Genomic DNA, 20,691 nt, shown 5'->3' on the forward strand with positions numbered 1-20,691 from the left:
GTAATTACATTGTACAGTACAAACCTTGCGCAGTGTATAAAAAAAATTAAAACATAAGATGGTGAGAGAGTGATATCCATGTCACTCCAGAACCATGGTGCATGTTTCAGCAAGTGTCTTGAGGGGCATGTCCCAAGGGTCCAATCAGAAATTCAGAGGCAGGTCATGGGTGGCGCAAGAGTCATCTTAAGTGTAATCATTGTCAAGTGTTGTCATCCTGGCACCCAGTCCTAAATCTCACCTTCAGCCCTTCAAACTTTAAGGTAACACAGTTACCTTGGTGATGCTTGTGAATTATTGAATCTGAAATAGATCCAGCAGAATTGAATACATGTCAGCACGTCTTTTATTTCTGCCTAAACATTGCTGAACAATCTCCCTATAGTTTGTGTACAGAAACATATCAAATAATATTGAACGGAAAGCTTTTCCTGTTGGTAATGTGCAAGGCTCTGCACACAAAATGGCTTGCAACATTCTCTATAACATTTTAACATAGTGTTGTTATTTTCTAGAAGAAATTCTCCAGCTAGGCTATTGGCAGGTAATATCGTGTGAGGCCAAACACTGCCAATCTAAAGGAACACTCCACCGTTTTTTGAAATAGGGCTTATTCACCTTCTTTCCTACATTTAGATAGGTGGGCAAATGCATTTTTGTCTCAGTGCATGCATTGTTTTAGTTTGACAGGGTTGGCGCTAGCTTAGCTTAGCATAATGAATGGAATCCTTTGTTGCCAGCTAGCATGTCCTGAGTAAAAGTTATATAAAAAACAAAACAAAAAACACCTAATTACTTCTTGTGGCCTGCGTATTCACAACAAGTACAAATAGCGATGCAGATTAACACTAGGCGATTTCCTATGCAGATTTTGACTTGGGACTATATTAGGGGGAAGCACAGGCGAAGCACTGCTACTTGGGCGCAGAGATATCACGCTCAAGTAGCAGTGCTTCGCCTGTGCTTCCCCCTAATATAGTCCTTAATATATAAGTCAATATCTGCCTAGGAAATCGCCTAGTGTTAATCTGCATCGCTATTTGTACTTGTTGTGAATACGCAGGCCACAAGAAGTAATTAGGTAGTTTTTTTTTTTTTTTTTTTACTTTTATTCAGGACATGCTAGCTGGCAACAAAGGATTCCATTCATTATGCTAAGCTAAGCTCACGCCGACCCTGTCAAACTAAAATAATGTATGCACTGAGACAAAAATGCATTTGCCCACCTATCTAAATGTAGGAAAGAAGGTGAATAAGCCCTATTTCAAAAAACGGTGGAGTGTTCCTGCCTTAGTATCACATCTGATGTCATGAGTCATGACCTTTCATCTTGCTTTGTGGCCATCTGTGATAAAGTCTCCATCTATGCACATTTACATGTGCTGATCGATCACTTGAGTCAATCATACACCTGATGGACTATAAATATTTCATAATCACATTTAACTCTACTGTTCTGGTGAACAGATAAACAGCAAATCCAGACCTTAACAACTTGGATACTAAAACAAGGGGGAATAAAAGCTTTTTGTTCACAAATTCTTCGTGATAATATGAACTTTCTTTCAGCATACAACACACTTGTATAAAAACTAAAAACGAATGCATACATTTGTGTCGCATTTTGCTTTAATTTGCTGCAAGATGCAAATTAACCAGACTGGGTACCACTAAAGTTGGGTTACTTGAGGAAAGGGTGAAGTATTTAAGAAAAGGCACTTCTGAAAGTTAATTAATCCATACAGTGAGCCAATTAGCACCTTTAGGGTCTAAAACTAGATTATTTTTTACTTCGAAATGTTTATCTTGGAACATTTTAGCAATAATTTTGTGACAAAGCTATGACATTAACAATTTTTCACCAAACTTAAACCTTTGGTCACATTTATCTAGTTTCTCTCACACACCTTTATGACACACTGCACCAACATCCTATGTTGTCGTAATGTGAATAGAATGATTCTAACCTGAAGACAATTTCAAAGGAGACCTATTTCTCAGACAATTCACATCAATTTTCACCATTATAGCCAAGCCCAAAAAGATTATTGCATTTCATAAATTACTAATATTAAAAAATATTTCATTTAAAAAATCTGTCTATATATATATATATATATATATATATATATATATATATATATATATGTATGTGTGTGTGTGTGTGTGTGTGTGTGTGTGTGATAGGTATCCATTTTAATCCATTATGCCTTTAGTAAAACTAGGGAGAACTATAGGGGGGAGAGAAGAGGCACCATGATCCTCTTCTCCGCCCTTATCTGACTGAGCAAATGCTCCACCCCTGATGAAAATTGGTACACAGGTATAGGTAGGTACACGTCAAGTTTCATGGGTTAGTGCAGTTAGGAGTGTCTGGAGCAAAGCCAAGCATGACACTTTTACAGTTGAGCAGTAAGCAGGACAGCTGGCCCCTTCAGATTCCATGTCAACCTGAAACCTGCTTCACAACCATCATACAAGCCGAGGCTCTGTCTAAATTGCACAAATCTCTCCCACACCCAACAGAAAGAGATGGTGTGGTGAGGGAGATCAAACCACGCAGTGGTTGCAGTGATGTCACCCCAAAGTTCTCTCCTCAAGTCTTTGAATTCTTCCCAGGATGATCCTGACATCCTTTCTTGTGCAAGGAAAAAAGACTCAACAGGATAATGTGCAGGAAGACGACTTGAAATGCATCAGGATAGACTGTGGATTAGTGTTGCCTGGGAGGAGCATATAACAGACTTTTCATGTCAGCAGAAGTCTCTTACGGTTGACTGAGGTCAGAGTCAGTGCAACACACTTACACACACACACACACACACAAGCACACAAAGCTGGTTATATTTGCACTGTACTACCCTGCTGTTAAGGTGTTGTGAGCCTGAGCTTAGCATTTGGCAGTTCTACCTGATCTCATTAATTGAAAAGTCAAAAAGATGTGGGGATCAATAGTCGTATCCCTAGCAGTATTCAAAATGCATCACACATCAGCACCAGGCCCATGAAGAGGATGTCTAATGGTGTCACCGTCACTCGAACGGTCATTGGAGAACATGTCTTTTCCAATTGGATCACTATTAGTAACAAATCCACTGAATGCACCATGATGATATACTCGCTTTAAATGTATGCAGACTGCTTAAGTCAGCCGTTCCCAATCTTGGTCCTGGCACCCCCCACCCCAGGATTGGGAATCGCTGGCTTAAGCGATCTTAGCTTTTTCTCAAATGGGGCAAACAGCACAAGAGTTATAAATATGTCCTTCTCTATACTTACTTTTGGAATCCCTCATTGTATTTAAAGAAATTCAAGTGTGGATCTGACTGATTCTAAAGTGATCAATAAGCTGGTCTTGGCCTAGGGGGCCAACAATGTGATTTTACTTCATGTATTAAAATTCCAAACCTTTCTCCTAGTCGCTTAAAAAAAAGAATCTGCTAACCTTGTGTGTACTAAAGATTATTCATCAATTATTAAAATAATTTAAATTAAGCAGGTCTCACAAAACAAGTCAGCTTGACCCAAATCTGATGGCACTGACCTCAAAACCTACTGTCCTGTCTAGAGCAACGTGGGTTAAACAAGTGAGTGTTTATTCCTGTATATAGGAGGGTGTTTATGCCTAACAACAATGGTCCCAGCATAGCAGGTTTATGTATCGCTTCTGCTGCACCCACTAACACAAGCACAGTTAAGTTAAAGTGCTCTTAATCAGTGCCCAACTTCAAGGGCACTGATAGACCATTCACAACAATACAAAAAAAGACGATACAGAATTAGTCATCCCCCCCCCCCCTGTGCAATTAGTGATAGGAATTAATGATTACAAATCATATTGACAGCAACAGAACGCAGAGTGTGAGTAACAATGTTTTTTGAAAACCAAGCGCTCTCACATCACACCACATCATGTTGTGCACCATCATCCTTATCGCTTCCCGGAAGCGCAAGGAAGCTAAACATTACAGAGCCCTTCTCTTCACTGCAACGCATTTCCAAAATCTGTCTAGATACATAGTTTAAGGTCAATCCATCTTTCATGGATCTCACTGCCTCATTCTCCATGAGCAGGGTGAAAGCCTTTCTATTTCCTGCTCCAGAATGCCTCTAACCACGGAATGAGCACAGAATGTTACCATGGGAACCACTGACAGAGCACCATGAAAGCTAAAGATGATGAATAAAGCTGGAAAAAGCAATATTTGAACATTACCTTTCATTTCCCCTCCCCTCAGAATTTGTCCACAATATTACTTTGAATAAACATTAACAATGCAATTTTAATGCAAGGGAATTAAGGGCAGGCAGGGAGGTGAACGGAAATGGCTATAAAACCACACAGTCAAGCAGTGAAAGAGTGGAGGAGCACGAAAATATCTGTATCTGCAGATCCCCCTTAGAGCAAGGCCGTGGGAACTGAGGGAGAAGGGGAAATCTGACCAAGACCTCTGCTGAGTCATCCTAGTCCATAAGCTGTAGTGAAATGTGCACACTGGAGAGCCACTGTATTTGTAATTTCTTTGATTGTTAAAGTGATAACAAAAAAAAATAATGATAGAAGCTTATATATTGTGTTCAGTTTCAGGTCCCTCCTTTCATACCTCCATCCCCGAACATCCAACCCCCTCCCCCCCAAAAAACGAAAAAACAACAACAACTTGTAATTCCTCCACTTCTGCAAAGTGCTGAATGGACTACTCCTGTTGGAGAGCTGAGAAGTATCTGCCCTGCCTTACTTGGCCTTGACTGGCTCCCGCTCAAGCCAGCGTACGCGCACCCTCTGCTTATAGTGATACTCCCTGAGGTAGTCCTGCAGAGCAGGGGGCAGTGGCAGTGCCCCGATGCCATCATAGGTGATCCCATTGCAAATGGCAGCTCGAGCCAGGCTTTGCAGGCCAAATGGGAAGGTCCGGTGCAGAGACACAGTGAGTAACGGCTCAAAGAACATGCAAGCACTGGGGTCCTTGTAGTGCTCCAAGAGGGCTGTGACGGTGGCTGCGTGGAACACGCAGGGGTCGTGCGCGTCAAAGCTGAAGTTGTGATTCCACTGCTCGATGCGTGCGTGCAGCGAACGGCCGTAGCGGCGGAAGCTAACGGAAAACAGATAGTCTTCTTGAGCTGAGTCTCGCAGCAGAAAGGTGCCCTCGGGCCGACCATCCAGCAGCGCTTCAGCCTCGTAGCGGTCCATCACACCCCAGTAGCAGGGAAGTGCTGTGATCTGCAGCAGATCTGGAACCAAGCAATGGATGTAGTCGATCTGGGTGTGCACTTTCCAAGGCCCCGGTTGCTTGCTGCTCAGGTGACCCTCAGCTGAAGTGTGCCGCTGCTTGGGCCTGCGAGCTTGCAAGCAAAGAGTGGTGGTGTCGTCGTCCTCAGAGTCACAGTTAGCTGCTGTTGCCCCCTGGCTATCGCCAAGGCCCTCACCGATTCCAGGGGCCAGCTTAGGTCCCAGCTTATAAAGAGAAGCTAGGGGGGCTGTGATGGCCTCCACTGTGTGGATCTGGGCATCTGGAGGTGGGTCCACACCCTCCTCGATGCTGAGTCGCCTTCTTTCTCGCAAGCGCTCCTCCTCATCTTCCGGTGACGCACAGGCAGCACCAGGGGCATCCGAGGATGAATCAACTGCTGTCACTGTGACCGGTGCAGTGTGCTGTTTAATGAGGTGCCATTTTCGGGCCAGATCTGATCCTGGTGCGAAGGGGCACGTCTCCAGCATCAGCTCTGTAATTTGTATCTTACGTTTGGGTGGTGGAAGGTGAGTGTTTCGAGAGGATGCTCGCAATGGGAGGCACAGGCCCACTGTATCATGGATCTGCTGGCGTATTGAGCGTGCTGCTCCCGACTCCAACTCCTCACGGCTACTACCAGTCCCATGTCTGCGCCGAGACCGGCTCGATCGACGATCTGTGGTCTCCAGAGAACTCTGGGCCTTAGTGGAACACGAGTGTCTCTTCTTTCCACTCCAAGGTGCATGACGTGAATAAGAATCTCTGCGGGCACCCAGGGGAGCACGAGCATCTTCAGTATCCTGCTCGACTGTGATCTCTAGTATCTGGGGTACATCCGCTACACAGTTATGGCCCCGTCGTGACACACTCCCACTGGTCCTCCATGGCACTTGTGGGAGTGCTGCCACACTGCTAGAGGGACTGGCGTCCTCAAGTGTGCTGTCTCCCTGGGCCTTGTCCACAACGTGGCATACCATGTCTGTTTGCTGTTGAAGCTGTGGTGCCGTTTCAACGCGAGAACCCCCATCTGTGTGGAGCAGAGATTGACATCCCCTCTTCAGGTTGCTCCACACCTTGCCAACCTTCTCCATGAGGTGGGGGCACCTGGACCTGGAACAAAAAGTCAGACTTCCATTAGTACATGATAAAAAAACAAAAACAATGAGATGGAAACCATCTAGTAAAAAAAAAAAGAAAAAAAAAAAGGCAGACACAAGAGTGTGCATGTGGGTGTGAGGGACTGTGAGATATCAAAGGCTTAAGTGACTAAGACACAGTTTACACATTGATCTTGAGTAATCCAATCACAAGTTCATAATGCTAAATATAGGTGTTAAATGTAAAAAGAACAAAGTGTCTAACTGAATAAACCATGTTTTTAACAGCAAATTTTCCAACATTTAAAAAATGTCAAAATATGTATTAATTTAAATGTGTCCAAAATATAAAATATTTACCAGTATAAAACAATTTATCAACATAAAACGAAAAAAACGAATGTCCTAAAAGAATAGCAAATAATGTCTATATTGCTCGTGAATTAACTTGAACACATATAGGCTACATGTGTAAAAGTATAGGCTACGCATGAGGATGGCAATGTGTCTTTTTGGTCTCATCTTCAGTGGAATTAAAAATATGTTGAATCAGCAAAACTGGAAAAGCCCATACATATACAACCACAAGACATCACAGACTATTGTATGCATACTTCATGCAGTTACAGAGATCATGTGAAACATGCATAATTGAATATCAATTAATATACAAATAAGATATTAGCATACTCAAATAGCAATAAGCAGAGATCAAGTGAAGCTTTTACTCATTACAACTGAAATGTTTATATTTGATGTGCTTTATCAACATGCAGTGACATTCACTCAATAAGACATGCAATCACAACTTGCAACAGCAGAACCATGTTAATTCCAGGTGTATATAGCAATCTTTCTTGGTTAAATGACCACTTGGAACCAGATCACCCGAGACGGATGTTAATACCAGTTGTAAACAGGGCCTAAGTGATTAAAGTGTTGCCAGGCAGACACACTAAGACTCAAGGCCAGCGCTAAAAATGAACTCATGGAACTGCTCCCAGTCAACATGCTGCCGTGGGCTGAGTTACAATGCTGGTCTGGGCCTGTCTTTTTCTGACCCGCCATAGCAGAGCACTAACCAGTTAATGAACTGAGAGAGTTTTTGCATGAGCTCTGTAAATCATATCTTCCTTGATCATTATGTAGCCACTAAATAACTTTTGATTTGGCTTTGGCTTTAATAATCTTAAAAAAAAGAAAAGAAGCTCATACACTCTTTCCGAACATCAGCATGAATTTGTATTTGGGATAATTCATTAACTGTTCATCCACTACTAACAATTGTAAAATCAACACCATGTTAGACCAGACCAAAATGCCAGAACAGGCCAAATGGGAGTCATCAAATGTCAGTAGTGAATCCAGGTGAGGCATGAGCTTAAGGATTGTTTGTGCTCAGAAAAACTAGCTTCTTTATTGAGCACATAAACTCTGGATGAACTTTCCACCAATGAACACAAAGCAAGCTGTAAAAACCAAGTGCAAGTCTTTCTATGGAAAAAGAAAGCTGAGAGTGATTTAAAAAAAATAATAATAAAAAAAACCAAGAGTTTAAATTATTTAACGCAAAATATGTCACAACAAGAGAATACTGAACGAGAGAGAAAAACTTCTATAAATAATTAATGATAGTTCATCAAGTCTCCTGATAAAAAGAACAACAGAATGTAGGTCATGTGGGAGAAAGCTACAGTGTATTATTCACCTTCTCTCAGATGGTGGAGAGGAAGAAGAGAGGTGTCATGTTTAGAGGCTGTTGGGTGTCATGTGTAAATGCACTACATATTTGAGTTGGACCAAATTATGACTTATACCAGTCATCGATTTTCTGTCAGCATGGATTCTGATATTGATCAGGGCTGGGAAGTGCAGACAAAGTTCTGCAACATTTAGAATTGCATTTGAATTGAGGAAGCAAACAGGAAGTAAAAGTCAGGTAAAGTTAAAATGCTTGAAATTGAAAAATTCAGTAAGATTTTTGACACTTTGCTTCTCTAAATTAAAGAATTTATTTTAAGGCTTGTTTGTAGTGTTGTAGTACTCTAGTCCAGATAAGACTGGACTCAGACTGAGTCCAAGCCCAAGTTGAAGTCGAAGTCGAATCCAAACGCTGCTAAAAATATGGTCTTGGTCTCTGTCCAAGGTCAGTCTTTATCGGACTTGGTCTCAAATCCATCAAGTCCCAGTCAGGACTATATTTTCTATGACCAGTCAAGACCAGGGGCCTCATGCATAAAACTTTACGCAGATTTCTTTCTAAAAGTGCGCATACACACAAAAGTGTACAAAACAAAATTCCCCATATAAAACCCAGTCAGCGAAAGATTCTGCGTACATGCATTTTCACCCCGTGTCCTCCCCGAAATAACCATATATGTCGCCTACAACGCCTAGTTTTACTATGCATGTCCTCTCATCTGCATATCATTTCCATATTCATATCCACGTGGTACCATGTTTAATGGTACAAGACATTAGGAAAATATAAAATACGGACTATAAATCCCATTTGTGCGGTCACAAAACATTTCTAAAAATCGTTTAGCATCCTTGTCTTGTTTTAGAATAAATATTTCAAAATATCCATAAAAGCAAAAATTTATAAAATAGGCATACTTTCAAATAAGAGGCCTAAAAGCTAAATATAAGTTTTAGGATATTTATATATTTTATGGAAACAGATAGGCCTTATTTTTTTTTGCAATGTAAATACAATTGTCTGACTACAAGAGTCAACATTGTGAAAAAACAAAAATGAAAAAAAAAAAATCCTCTAGAAAAGAGATTTTGGCTAAATATATGTATTGTATTACATTTTCGTTATATTTTACTTAACCTGTTAGGGATATCTTCGTTATTTAATGTATGTTTGAATAAATCTGTCATGAAAACAAACTAGAGTAGAAACAAATCTGTTATTAAAAAGATGATATAAAAACTGCCTTATGTGCAATTTAAATGTTTGTACAAATAAGTTTTAGCTATTTGAGGTTTGATTATTAAATGAGCTTTAAAAAAAAAAAAAAATATTACATTTAAAAATGTATTAATTGTATTCAGTATTTTTTTTTCCAGTTTTCAGCCAAGTGCATCCTGAATTTTCAGTTTCTGCCCAGAATTTTCATTTCGGTGCATCCCTACAAGAAACCTTGTTGTCTTACAGTCCTGTAGTGTGAGCTCGCCCTTAGTGCCCCCTAAAGAATTAGTTGTACATTACAGAAAATGGCTATAATTATAATTTATATGTTTGAATTTCTTACAACTAGATGATTTACAAACTATATTTAGAAGAGGAAAGCAAGTCATAATACCCCTGTACTTTTAAACCCTCATTCATGTTTCTTAGTACTGGACATGGTGACATTTTGGCTCAAACAGCATCTGCAAAAAACCTGCTGCTCAATGTCAGTACAGCAAATTAGGGCATACAGCAAAAGCCTATTAACTTCTCAGCATCTTTATTCTGTCTTTTCTGCCCCTCTTCCCTCTTGTTTCCCTGTCTTTGTCCCTTTCAAAGCGAGTCTGAGAGCATAAAGGATGGCCATAAATCTGTCAGCGCAGCTGTGGTGACAATATACATAGAGGCCAACAAGCCTGACCTTTCCCCCAAACTCAGGAACCTTGCTCCACTTCCAGAATGAACTTGCATTGCATACCATTTGTAAAATTGTGGTGCAGGGTGGTCAGAAGAGTTCATGAAAAGGGGTCACAGAGTTCATTAAGATGTATTCTGTGAAACTTTGTCCTAAATATGAAGTCAAGGATAATTTTTTTTTTACTAATTCAAAAGTTGCATACATATTGAAAACACTATTGCACAAAAAGTGTTGCGTGAGCAATGTTAGCACTGGTGAAATGATTAGAACTGTGGTAAATTGATCCTAGGCCTATATAACCTTGCCTTGGCAAACCAGGTTGGGAGGCACACCAGAGTGAATGTAGATTACAGTCACAGTGCACTCTGGTCTCAAAGGACAAATCTATCACCTTAAGTCAAGCACTTCCCAAAACACACCAGCTGGAGATCTTTGACATACTGCCTTCTGAAACCCAACAGGCAAAAGACCAGTTGCCAGAACTGGCAACATATGCTTTTCCATCCATAATATTTTCTTTCACTTTGCATGTGACACAGGGAGGCTCACGTTTGGCTGTGGGGCTCCCTTGTGTGGCTAAGAGACAGAACCGCACCCCAAGAGCAAACAAACAAAACTATTTTAAAATATTTGGCCCAAAAACAGGTTTAGACAGCATATTGGCAAAATAAGTGCCCCTTCCTCCCAAGTGGAAATCATACCCAAACAGCCAAGTTTACCATGGTGCATTTCAGATTACCCAAGAATTTGCAGTTAAAGATTGAATGACATGCTGAGAATAAATAAATACTTGTGTATATACATTCTTATTTCATAACTTATTAATAATATTTGGATTTGGACTTATTCATGAATATTTTTGGAGTTCAGAAGAGATACCCAGATAATAAAGGAGATATTCAGGAGTCTTTAGGCAACATATACACTGTAAATCCTAACACACAAAATAATATAATAAATTAGTTTAAGTAGGGCAAACTTAAATGAAAATTTGTTCAAACAAAATAACTTGTGTATTTAGAACTTTTTCTTTTGAGTTAACGAAACTGACACATTTGAAATGTTTCAATTACTTTTTTTTTTTTATTAATTTCTTTTAGTTTAGACAAACTTAAATTGAACTGAAACTGGGCTGGGATTTTCAATTCCAGGCATGATTTTCGATGGCATTCAAAAGGGAGAGTAAATGATAAAATTAAGTGTTATATATATATAGTTTTTTTTTGTGTGTGTGTGTGCAAGATTAAGGTTAAGTGGGAGATTGAGTTTCATGTTTTGCTATGCTAATTTAGAAAGGTTATGTTGTTATGTTGGGTTTTTTGAGAGGTTACCATCATGGTGACGAGTGAAGCATGAGCTTGGTTTGAGAACGGGTATTTGTTAAATGATCTATATTGCCCCATTCAGCAATTGCTATGCTAATAAAGGCATTATGTTAAGGTCACAGTTACTGAATTAGCTAATTTTAGCTAGTTATGTTTCCACTACTAAAAATATTTAAGTTGGGATTACATGATAATTTTAAGGTAAATATCTGAGTTAGCTTACTCAAATTAAGTTAAGATCAATTAAAATGTATGATTACAAAATAAAAATATGCTAGTTCTGCTTATATTTTCTGCTTATAAAACACTTTTTTTTTTAGTTTTTGCCAACTTATTCAGGTTTACAGTGTACTGAAAATGCTTCTAATTGAACACAAATGTTTCCATTACTTATTGGATTAACTGCTTAATTAGAGCATTTAAAAAATTTAAAAAAAGATCACGTTCCCCAGCATGATTTCAGAATGAGCCAAAGAGTATCTTGTGCTTCAGTGGAAGAACATCCGACTATAAAGGAGTTCACATTATCAATGTCATAAATTTGATTTCTTAAGCAAGCTATTAAAAATCTGAAATATTTAACTATGTAGCCTATCCTGAAACTTTGTTTCCAAGGTCTAAATAAAAAAAGCTTTTGCACTGTAAATAACACAAAATGTTCTTACATTTTCATGACAACACATTTCCACCTAAAAATCTCTGAAGTGTTATATAATATATGCATTAATGTTCTTAATGGAAGTCTAGCTTTTAGGACATCAAATTAGTTTTGCCATTTTATGTATTTAAATTAAATTATAAGCAAAAAAATGTAAAAATTAAAATAAAGTACAGCCATAAAAAAAACAACTAACAATTGATTCCACTCTTCATACTTCTATAGTCATACACTGAAACAATGACTGCAGATTAGAATAACAATAAATCTGAACTATTAATTACATAATATTCAGCAAACCATTAAGCCAGAACCATCTTTAGTTTTAGTTATTTTTCCTATACATTTACATAGTACATTTTACACTTCAGCCTTTACACTCACATACACTGCAGTAATAGAGCAATGAGATGGAGGTTTGTGAGAAAGTACAGAAATACTATGAATAGCTTTTTCAATTCTCCTCAATTCTACTTTTTCAAATGCAGTTTAAATCAGGATATAGCTGGATTGCTGATTCAAACTGCATATGAAAAAGTAGAATTATGTGTTTTGTTTTCCATTAATTACCTAGACTCTGGAGGGTTGCCACAGTCTAATCGGCCCACACCGTTTCATAATGAACCGAAAACAAATGAACCCAAGTTTTACACCTCACATAACAAAAAAACTCTAACCTTGTGTTTTGTGCCATTGAGTTTTATATGCATTTGGGAACAAAGCGGCCACTATTATTTTCACATTTACATATCTAATATTTTTGTGGACCACCTAACTGCATTTTTCCACCAAAATAAAAGCTCAAGGCTGTATCTCTTGCAAGTGAAGAAATTAGGACAAAAGTAATAAAAGTAATTTCGCTACTGTAAATTAAAATATTATACTAAAGAAACATTCATTTACATTTATTTTAAAATATATACGAATGTATTATGGATAATAATAATAATAATATAAAGGTATTATTATTATTATAGTCTAATTATTTGGCTTCCTAAAACACCAGAGTGAATGTAATGCATAGACTAGGGCACTATATCACGACTAAAAAGAGATTTGAGTATACTTTAAAGTCCAGGTACAAGTCAATGCAAAGACTTTTTACAAAAACATGGTATCACTTTGAACAAAAGTTGAACCTTCTCAATTTGAACTCTCAAAAGGCACAATATTGATGCATTTAACTTTAAAATGTTATTTAAAACACAAGAAGTACCTCTGTACCTATACCCGTTTAAATCCTCATTACTCTGCAGCTTACAGGACACTCCGCAACTAGCGTTTCTGCTTTAACCAGTTAGAGCGTATTAGTGGATTAGTGGATCTGTTCTTCTGTTCCCCTTGTTCTACCATTGACCAGATGCAACAGGAGCGTCTGCGGATGAATCCTGGCACCAGATCACAAAACACCAGCCCATTAAATACTATGCTATTCTCTGCTCAGCTTGGGTTTCTGCTACCAAGAACGCTAACAAGCCTTGCCCAGAGCTTCTGCTTCCTGGTAGCGTGGGCCCAGCCCCCTCTGTCCCCCCTCCCAGGTCTCGCCGCCCTTCACCTGATACTGCAGCCAAATTCTACACCAGACATCTCTAGCACCCACACGCCAGAAGAGGAAGCAGTCCGCTTCGTCCTCATGCTGGACAGACACTCTTCACAGTCATTTGAGAAAAAAAATATTCACGCTAAAATTCAGTTTACAGGCATGCCTGAGCTCTTCTGATAAAAGTCTGAGAACCACATGAGATTGAGAAAGAGCCCCTATCCGACCACACACACCTTCAGTAACTGCGGAAACTACTTGATGTAAAGTATGCTCTTCTCTGACGGTATGAGAAAACACATGAAATAAGCATTTATATTATGCAAAGTAAAATTTGAGTAGTACATCAAGTCCTACTGAGAGTTTATGATAACATCCACGACCTGGATGGCAGATAGACAGAGTGGATTGTTCTTCCTTGCACAATAGATAAGATAGATATTGAGCCACTGCACTGGTATGTTTTACTTTAGGTGCTCTATGAAAAATGTGGCACTTCGTTTCAACACTACACCGGTCATTTAAACCGCTAGGAACAATACAAGCTAAAATCCATAAATAATATTGATCATCATCCATGTGATTAAAGGAAAACCATGCATTTTTGTATCAAAATCAAACGTAACAGCATTAACGGTTTAAAAGTTTGGGGACTTTGAGATTAGTTTTTGGAAAGTTATTAATACTGTTATTCAGCAAGGAAGCAATAAAATAATCAAAAGATCAACAGAAGAGATTAGTTTTTGGAAAGTTATTAATACTGTTATTCAGCAAGGAAGCAATAAAATAATCAAAAGATCAACAGAAGAGATCATTTTTAATGTTACAATAGATTTCTATTTTAAATAAACGCTGTTCTTTTGAACTTTCTATTCATCAAACTACCCTGAAAAAAAAAAAATGGGCATGTTTTCCACAAAAACATTAAGCAGCACAACTGTTTTCAACACTGATAATAAGAAACGTTTCTTGAGCCCTGTATTTTTTATCAAATAAATGCACGCTTGGTGAACAGACTTGAAGAGACTTTCAAACTTAAAGAAAATCTTAGTCCCCCAAACTTTTGAACAGTTAATATAGCCTACATTTTAATCTCCTAATTTCTTTTAAATATATATATATATATATACTGCTCATTGTTAGTTAATAGTTCGTGTTGGCTAGTGCATTCATATTAAAAAATGAGACCTTATTGTAGGACTACAGTGTTACTGATGTACTTAAGTGTAGTGAAGCAGCTTTCTAGGAAACGTCTGTTACATCGTATAAGCCCCGCTCAAGACAACTAAAATATCTGGGCAGGCCTTAACCTCTGCACACGGAAATATGCCAGCAGGAGTTCGCAGTCTCTCACTCTCGACTAATTGTCTTGCGTGTCAAGAAAATGTATCGGTGATACCCTGAGGTAGCTAGATAATATTTCAAACGCTTTTAGCAGTGTCAGGAAGTTTGCAGAAACAGAAAATGTTCCCAGGCATCCTCAATCTCCACAAACCACACTTTTCGGAAACCAGACCTCTGAAATCCAGACCTTTGTAAAGCTGTAGTTTTAAGGAGGTTTTATGGGTCGGCGGAGGTTACACCACTGTGTATCTTATGCAACAATGGCCCACAACTCCCTTTAAAGGATAGATAGGCATTAAGCCTATGTTGAGTAACACTTCCAACTTAAATACATAGGATCAATGCACTTTTTACTCATTTGAACATACATAATGACTAGATTCAGAAATTAGCATAGGGCTCAGGGCAAATTGCCTACGGAAGTTACAAAAATATCCCAGATATTAAAATGTGGAGGACATAGTACATTTATCTGTTATCTAACATTTGACATATTTTATAATACATATTCTAGGAGTTTCTATTAATAGATTCAGTATGGGTTTTGTTTCTCTGCAGACACTGTAGTGACCTGCAGCTGTCATATATCTGTCTCATAAGCATATTCTAGTGTTAAATTTCTTATGATATCTAGTCTTGTATGGATAGTTTTTAGTTTCTTTCATATTTAATTTCATGACTTGATTCACACGTAATGGCCATAATTGTTACCGATTCAATTGGAAGTTTTTGACAAAGGAAGAACATTTTACATGGTTAGAAATAAAATGTTGCCCATATAAAGGTAATATATTGCCATTAAACAAAAGTGATTTCTGACAATGGTCATGATGGTAATAAAAAGCATGCTTGGTGTATTGGTGTCCAATTTATAAAACTTACATGCACAAATAGTTACATGTAAGAAATGTGTTAAAAATGACCTTTACCACACAAAGGTTTATCTCATTAACATTAATACTAATACCATAGAACTGAATTCAAGTTGGTTTTACTCAATGGCATTGGCCAAGCATTTCTATTGTTTGACATGTCATAATTTCATGGGATGTCATGGGGATACACCTCAGATAAAACTAAATACTTTTATGTGCTTAACATTAGGCCCATTCAAATAATTAGAGGCCATATTTTATTCACTGATATTCATTAAACATTCGTGACAAAAATGATAGGCCTTTGTAATAACATTGCAGCGAGTCTAAGTTGCCTAGTCAATCCAGGCATGGAAATAGCGGTATTTTTGTAGTTGCCTTCATGATCCTCTCTGCACTTTACCTGATATTAGAACTACTGTAGGCTATATCACGAATTACATTAATCTAAGTCTGTGCTTAATAACTCGATTTACGTCATTTTAAATATCTCTATAACGTTACATTCCTCCTGCTTGCTTTAGTTCAACCGGCTTCGGACATTAGAAAAGGGGGCCGACTGAAAAAAAAAACTACTTAAAAAGCCATCGAACATGCGCGATAACATAAAATAATCGATACGCATTTACAACACACGGAGAGATGAACTCACCGATCCTTCTGTCGTGCTCTTTTATTGCTTTTTCGGGTGTCTTCTTTTGTTTGCAAAAAAAATGCTACCAAGAATGGTCGGGTACATTTTCCCGAGGCTAGAGACGGTGGTGGATAAAACACACGGACCGGAGACTAGTATTGGGACCATAACTGCGATATTCGAAAAGCAAACAGCACCTCGATGTGTCGATTAAATCGTTAACATTTTATACTTTGTATTTACATGGCCTACGATCTCCTCATCCCGATGGCATTTCTTTCCCTGACGGCCGATATGGTCGCCAAGTGCAGCAGAGAAGAGAATCAGGAGAGGTGGTGGCAAATCTGCTGTTGACTGACATCAAGGGACTCCAATTGCGCGAAGTTCTGTGTTCCGGCGGATACGGATGGGGAAAGACTTTGGGAGAAAGCGTCACTTCCCCGCTCGAATTCCAGCTGGTGAAATGATGTCAGACTCAATTCCGTAAATCGGTTCTTTTGAACAATTTGTTTCAAAGAATCGGCTCAAAAATGATTCAGACGTTCTTTCACGTGATTACGCCAATACTTGGTCGGTTTTGCAGTTTATGGTGTTTCTTGTTTACGGTTTATTATTCATTGCATAAGAAAACAATACATAATTATATAGCCTATTTTTTACTTTTAACTAGTAATATTGTATTTCAGTTCAGTTTGTTGCATCCACGATTTAGCCAATATAATTATAATTTACATAGGCCTACTACTAAAACTAATTCATATTTTTACAGGTTTTGAATTAATATATCCAAAACGGTTGAGACATATGCTGATAAAACTACAATTATGAAGATTAGGTCGTTTAATTTGTAACATTCCTGCATTTCGGTTATTAAAGTAGACTAACTTACTTTTCGCCTCATCAAATCCTCGGTTCACTTTGTCTGCTTAATCTGCTTAGTTTTCGGTTTATACTGCGAATCGGGCATGTCCGAACAATTTGAGTTGTGAATCGTTGAGACAGCTGTGAACTGGTTCAACAGATGTATAAAAAGAGATCCGATTCAAAACAGTGACTCGTACAAGATTCATATACATCACTAAATCCAGCCTACAGAGCCCAGACACTGACACACAGACAGTAGTGATGGACGACAGCCTCAGGATGTATCTGGTAGTTTGAGTGGAAATTATAAACACAAATTAACTGTCTGCTGACAACATAAAAACAGACGCTCGCGATCGGATCGTAACTTGCATAACGTGTTTCTTTATCTAGTGTAGGCCTATGTAGGGCGATTATATAACTAGACCACCAGACTAGAGACACGAGCAACCACAATGACACCATATAATTGCGTAGAAAGAAAAATCCGAACAAAATGTAAAGATTACTTTTGAAATCGTTCTACATTGGTTCTACGTCGTGATAGGCTACTCACGACGTTGAAACAATGTAGATTGATTGGATTTTGTTGAAATGCGATAACGGATTTGTAGGCGTAATGAAATCTGCTTTTCTACTTTGTAGAAAAAAGAAAAAAATCCTGAAATTATACGCCCACTTCTAAAAATCACAAAAAGGGGAAAAAAGTTGACAGTTCTTTGACTGTTCTGGTAAGAGTAGCTGAGAGAAAATTAAACAGTCTTGACTATCATGTGAGTGAGTCTCCCTTTATCCCTGGTTACGTTCATGCAGTCATGTGACATGGGTTTATGTTGTGTGACAAAGGCAGGCTGTTCTTTAAAATCCCTCTGTAAACCAGTGTCCACCTACAGTAAAGTTCATGTGTGCTTGGACTCTAAAAACCTCCTTACAGTACTACTCATACTCAGCATGTGCGGCTTTGATATTCATATGGCTCTTTGTGGATTATAGAAGCATGCGACTTTAGAAAGTCCAAGTCAGCAATATTCACATGAGCAAGATTAGGCAAAAATGTTCTCCCACCTTATTACTCATAGCAGTGACACAGTGCTCAGTACTTCTGTTTGTACTTCTCTTTAATTGCTAGATCTTTGGTAACATTTGGACGGAACCGACAAAATATCCTATAAAGGTAACTCTGAGCTCTATTATCCCAACCTAATGAATGGAGGTACATAGAAACATCCATGTGAATGTCATGCAGTAGGTTTCATGCTTAAAGCCCCTCACCTCCCATATCATGCAAATATGTTTAATTGACCTTTATGAAATAATTCCATATTAAAGATCCATTTAAAAAAGTGATATAGTGCCCTCTACTGATTTAATCTGCCTAAAACATAAAAATGCCATTTTTAACCACAACACACCAGTCGGACGTATCTGTACATTGCTGTTGTTGTTTTTAGTGGGCGATTAATGATTGGTATTTTACTTCATTTTAATCTGATCAGTTGCACCGTTAATAATAATGAATTTTGCTAGGCATACATGCAGTTTTTTGTTATCTAACAGTAAATCTCCATTTTCAGTGATGAGAGTCTAAGGTAGGACTTTTAAAACAGTGAGTTGTTTTAATACGATTTTCTATGGATATTTTAGATCAATGGCTGTTAATAGTCATTGCATTAGCTTTGAGAATTCATGTGAATGAACTGAGAAATCACAAGATCTTTGGCTGAAACACAAATTCCACTGAATTAGGGCATGACACTAGAATGAAAGGCAGCATTAAAGTAAGGAAATTATAGTAATAATATTTTTTTTTATAATAATATTTTCATTAACAATATACTCTCTGCCAAGAAGAAACAGTCTGTATTTTACAAATGTGTTGCCATGTATAAAACAGGATTTACCAGATTTCTATATACTCCAGTCTACTCTTTAATCATATTTGTGTGATATTATGGTGTGGTTTTGTCATTTTACTTTAAAGCCCCTGTCCCTTTACGTATGTAAGATTTTTTAAAAGTTTGTGAAAGTCTCATGCATTTATCTGATCATAAGAGACAATAATATTGTGAAATATTACAATATAAAATAACTGCTTTCTATTTTAATATACAGTGCTGTGTAGAAGTCCCTAAGCACGTTAGTATTTTCACCAAATATATATATTTTTTAAGCCAGTTATTTATATCTTAGAGCAAAAGATATAAATAACTGGCTTTAAAAAAAAATGATTTGGTGAAAATACTAATGTGCTTAGGCACTTCTACACAAATAGAAAGAAGTTATTTTATATTGTAATATTTCCCCAACCCCGCTCCTGAAGGACCCCCAACACTGCACGTTCTCTTTCATAGGTTCACTCAACGCTGCGTAGCTTAAGACGCAGTGGGAACGCCTTCCGGGTGTGCCGATTATCTGAAGCTCTTATAGAATCACCAATTTATTGGCTGATGGCGCGGGCGCCATCTGCTCCTCAGATTTCTCTGCCTTCACGAAGCGTCCATTTTAAGCCCTTCGGTCTCGGTTTTTCTGGCCCAAATATTGGATTTAGCATCAACATTCTTCATCTGCGTTTCAGCGACTGCAAATAGTGGAACTCAGTTCTCCTTGCGGTGAAGTGCCATGGAGTTTTGTCGTTGCCTGCCGCCATGCACTAGCTTTATTGAATGTTGTTTTTTTTCGCATACGCGTGAGGCTGTTCTAGGCTTGTCAAAATGTCAATTTTGTGACAACCTGCTTCTCAAAACCCTCCGCTCTAGGCTCGCGGTTTTTGAGAAGGAGTCATTCGTTTCCCCCCGTCACGCTCCCGAGACAGCTGAGGCCTCGCGGGGATCCGCGACCTGGGGTTCGGATGTAGAGCTCGAGGATACAGAGTATGAGCAGACGGGCCTCTCCTGAGCACGCACGCGGCGTCCTGCCAGTCGATTTTTCACATGATTATTAATGCCCCACCCCGGGAGCGCACGAGTCGGTTTCTTTCGGGCTGGAAGATGTGATGTACACTGCAGCGTCCGACTCCGAGGATTTCAGGCCTGCTTTAGCTGATGACGTTCTCCCGCCTAGCGGCCAGGAAGCGCAGCCTACTGCGGCCTACACGGAGCTTATGGAAGTGCTTTCGTGCGCTACAGAGAAGCTCGCTAACGACTGGCCCGACGAGCCCTGCGAGTCACAATCGTCTAAACTCGACGAAAGATTTTTAAGTGGCCCTGATTCTAGGCCAGAGCGGAGAAAGCTTCCCTTTTTCAGTGATCTGCATCACGAGATCTCCAGATCCTGGAAACAGCCTTTTTCCGCTCGTCTGACAAATGCGGCAGCCACCGACTTCACCAGCCTTGTTGGTTCTGTGGAGCAGGGCTATTCCACCATCCCAGCAGTCGAGGACACGTTGGCTACTCACCTTTCTCCATCGTCTGCTCCGTTGTGGAAATCTTGCCCCCTTCTTCCCTCTAAACCGTGCAGGACTACTTCTGCCCTTTTCGGAAAGTCCTACATGGCAGCTGGTCAGGCAGGCATGGCCCTACATACTA

General features: G+C 38.9%; 1 protein-coding gene across 3 annotated transcripts; it reads right to left on the reverse strand.

Annotated features, from left to right (window-relative positions):
• Positions 1 to 1,026: 1,026 nt before the first annotated feature.
• Positions 1,027 to 16,693, reverse strand: socs5a (suppressor of cytokine signaling 5a). Of its 3 annotated transcripts, none has more exons than XM_082151081.1 (2): positions 16,547 to 16,693; positions 1,027 to 6,341 (listed from the first exon to the last, which is right to left on the reverse strand). In XM_082151081.1, coding segments are annotated over exons 1-2 (1,608 nt in total). In that variant the 5' UTR covers positions 16,549 to 16,693; the 3' UTR covers positions 1,027 to 4,735. The 3 variants fall into 3 exon arrangements, with proteins under 3 accessions (XP_082007207.1, XP_082007209.1, XP_082007208.1); XM_082151083.1 differs by lacking the exon at positions 16,547 to 16,693 and adding an exon at positions 13,135 to 14,174; XM_082151082.1 differs by having other exon boundaries at positions 1,028 to 6,341; positions 16,322 to 16,687.
• Positions 16,694 to 20,691: the final 3,998 nt, after the last annotated feature.

Source organism: Leuciscus leuciscus (genome assembly GCF_965113295.1).
Source record: "Leuciscus leuciscus genome assembly, chromosome: 21".
Lineage (NCBI taxonomy): Eukaryota > Metazoa > Chordata > Actinopteri > Cypriniformes > Leuciscidae > Leuciscus > Leuciscus leuciscus.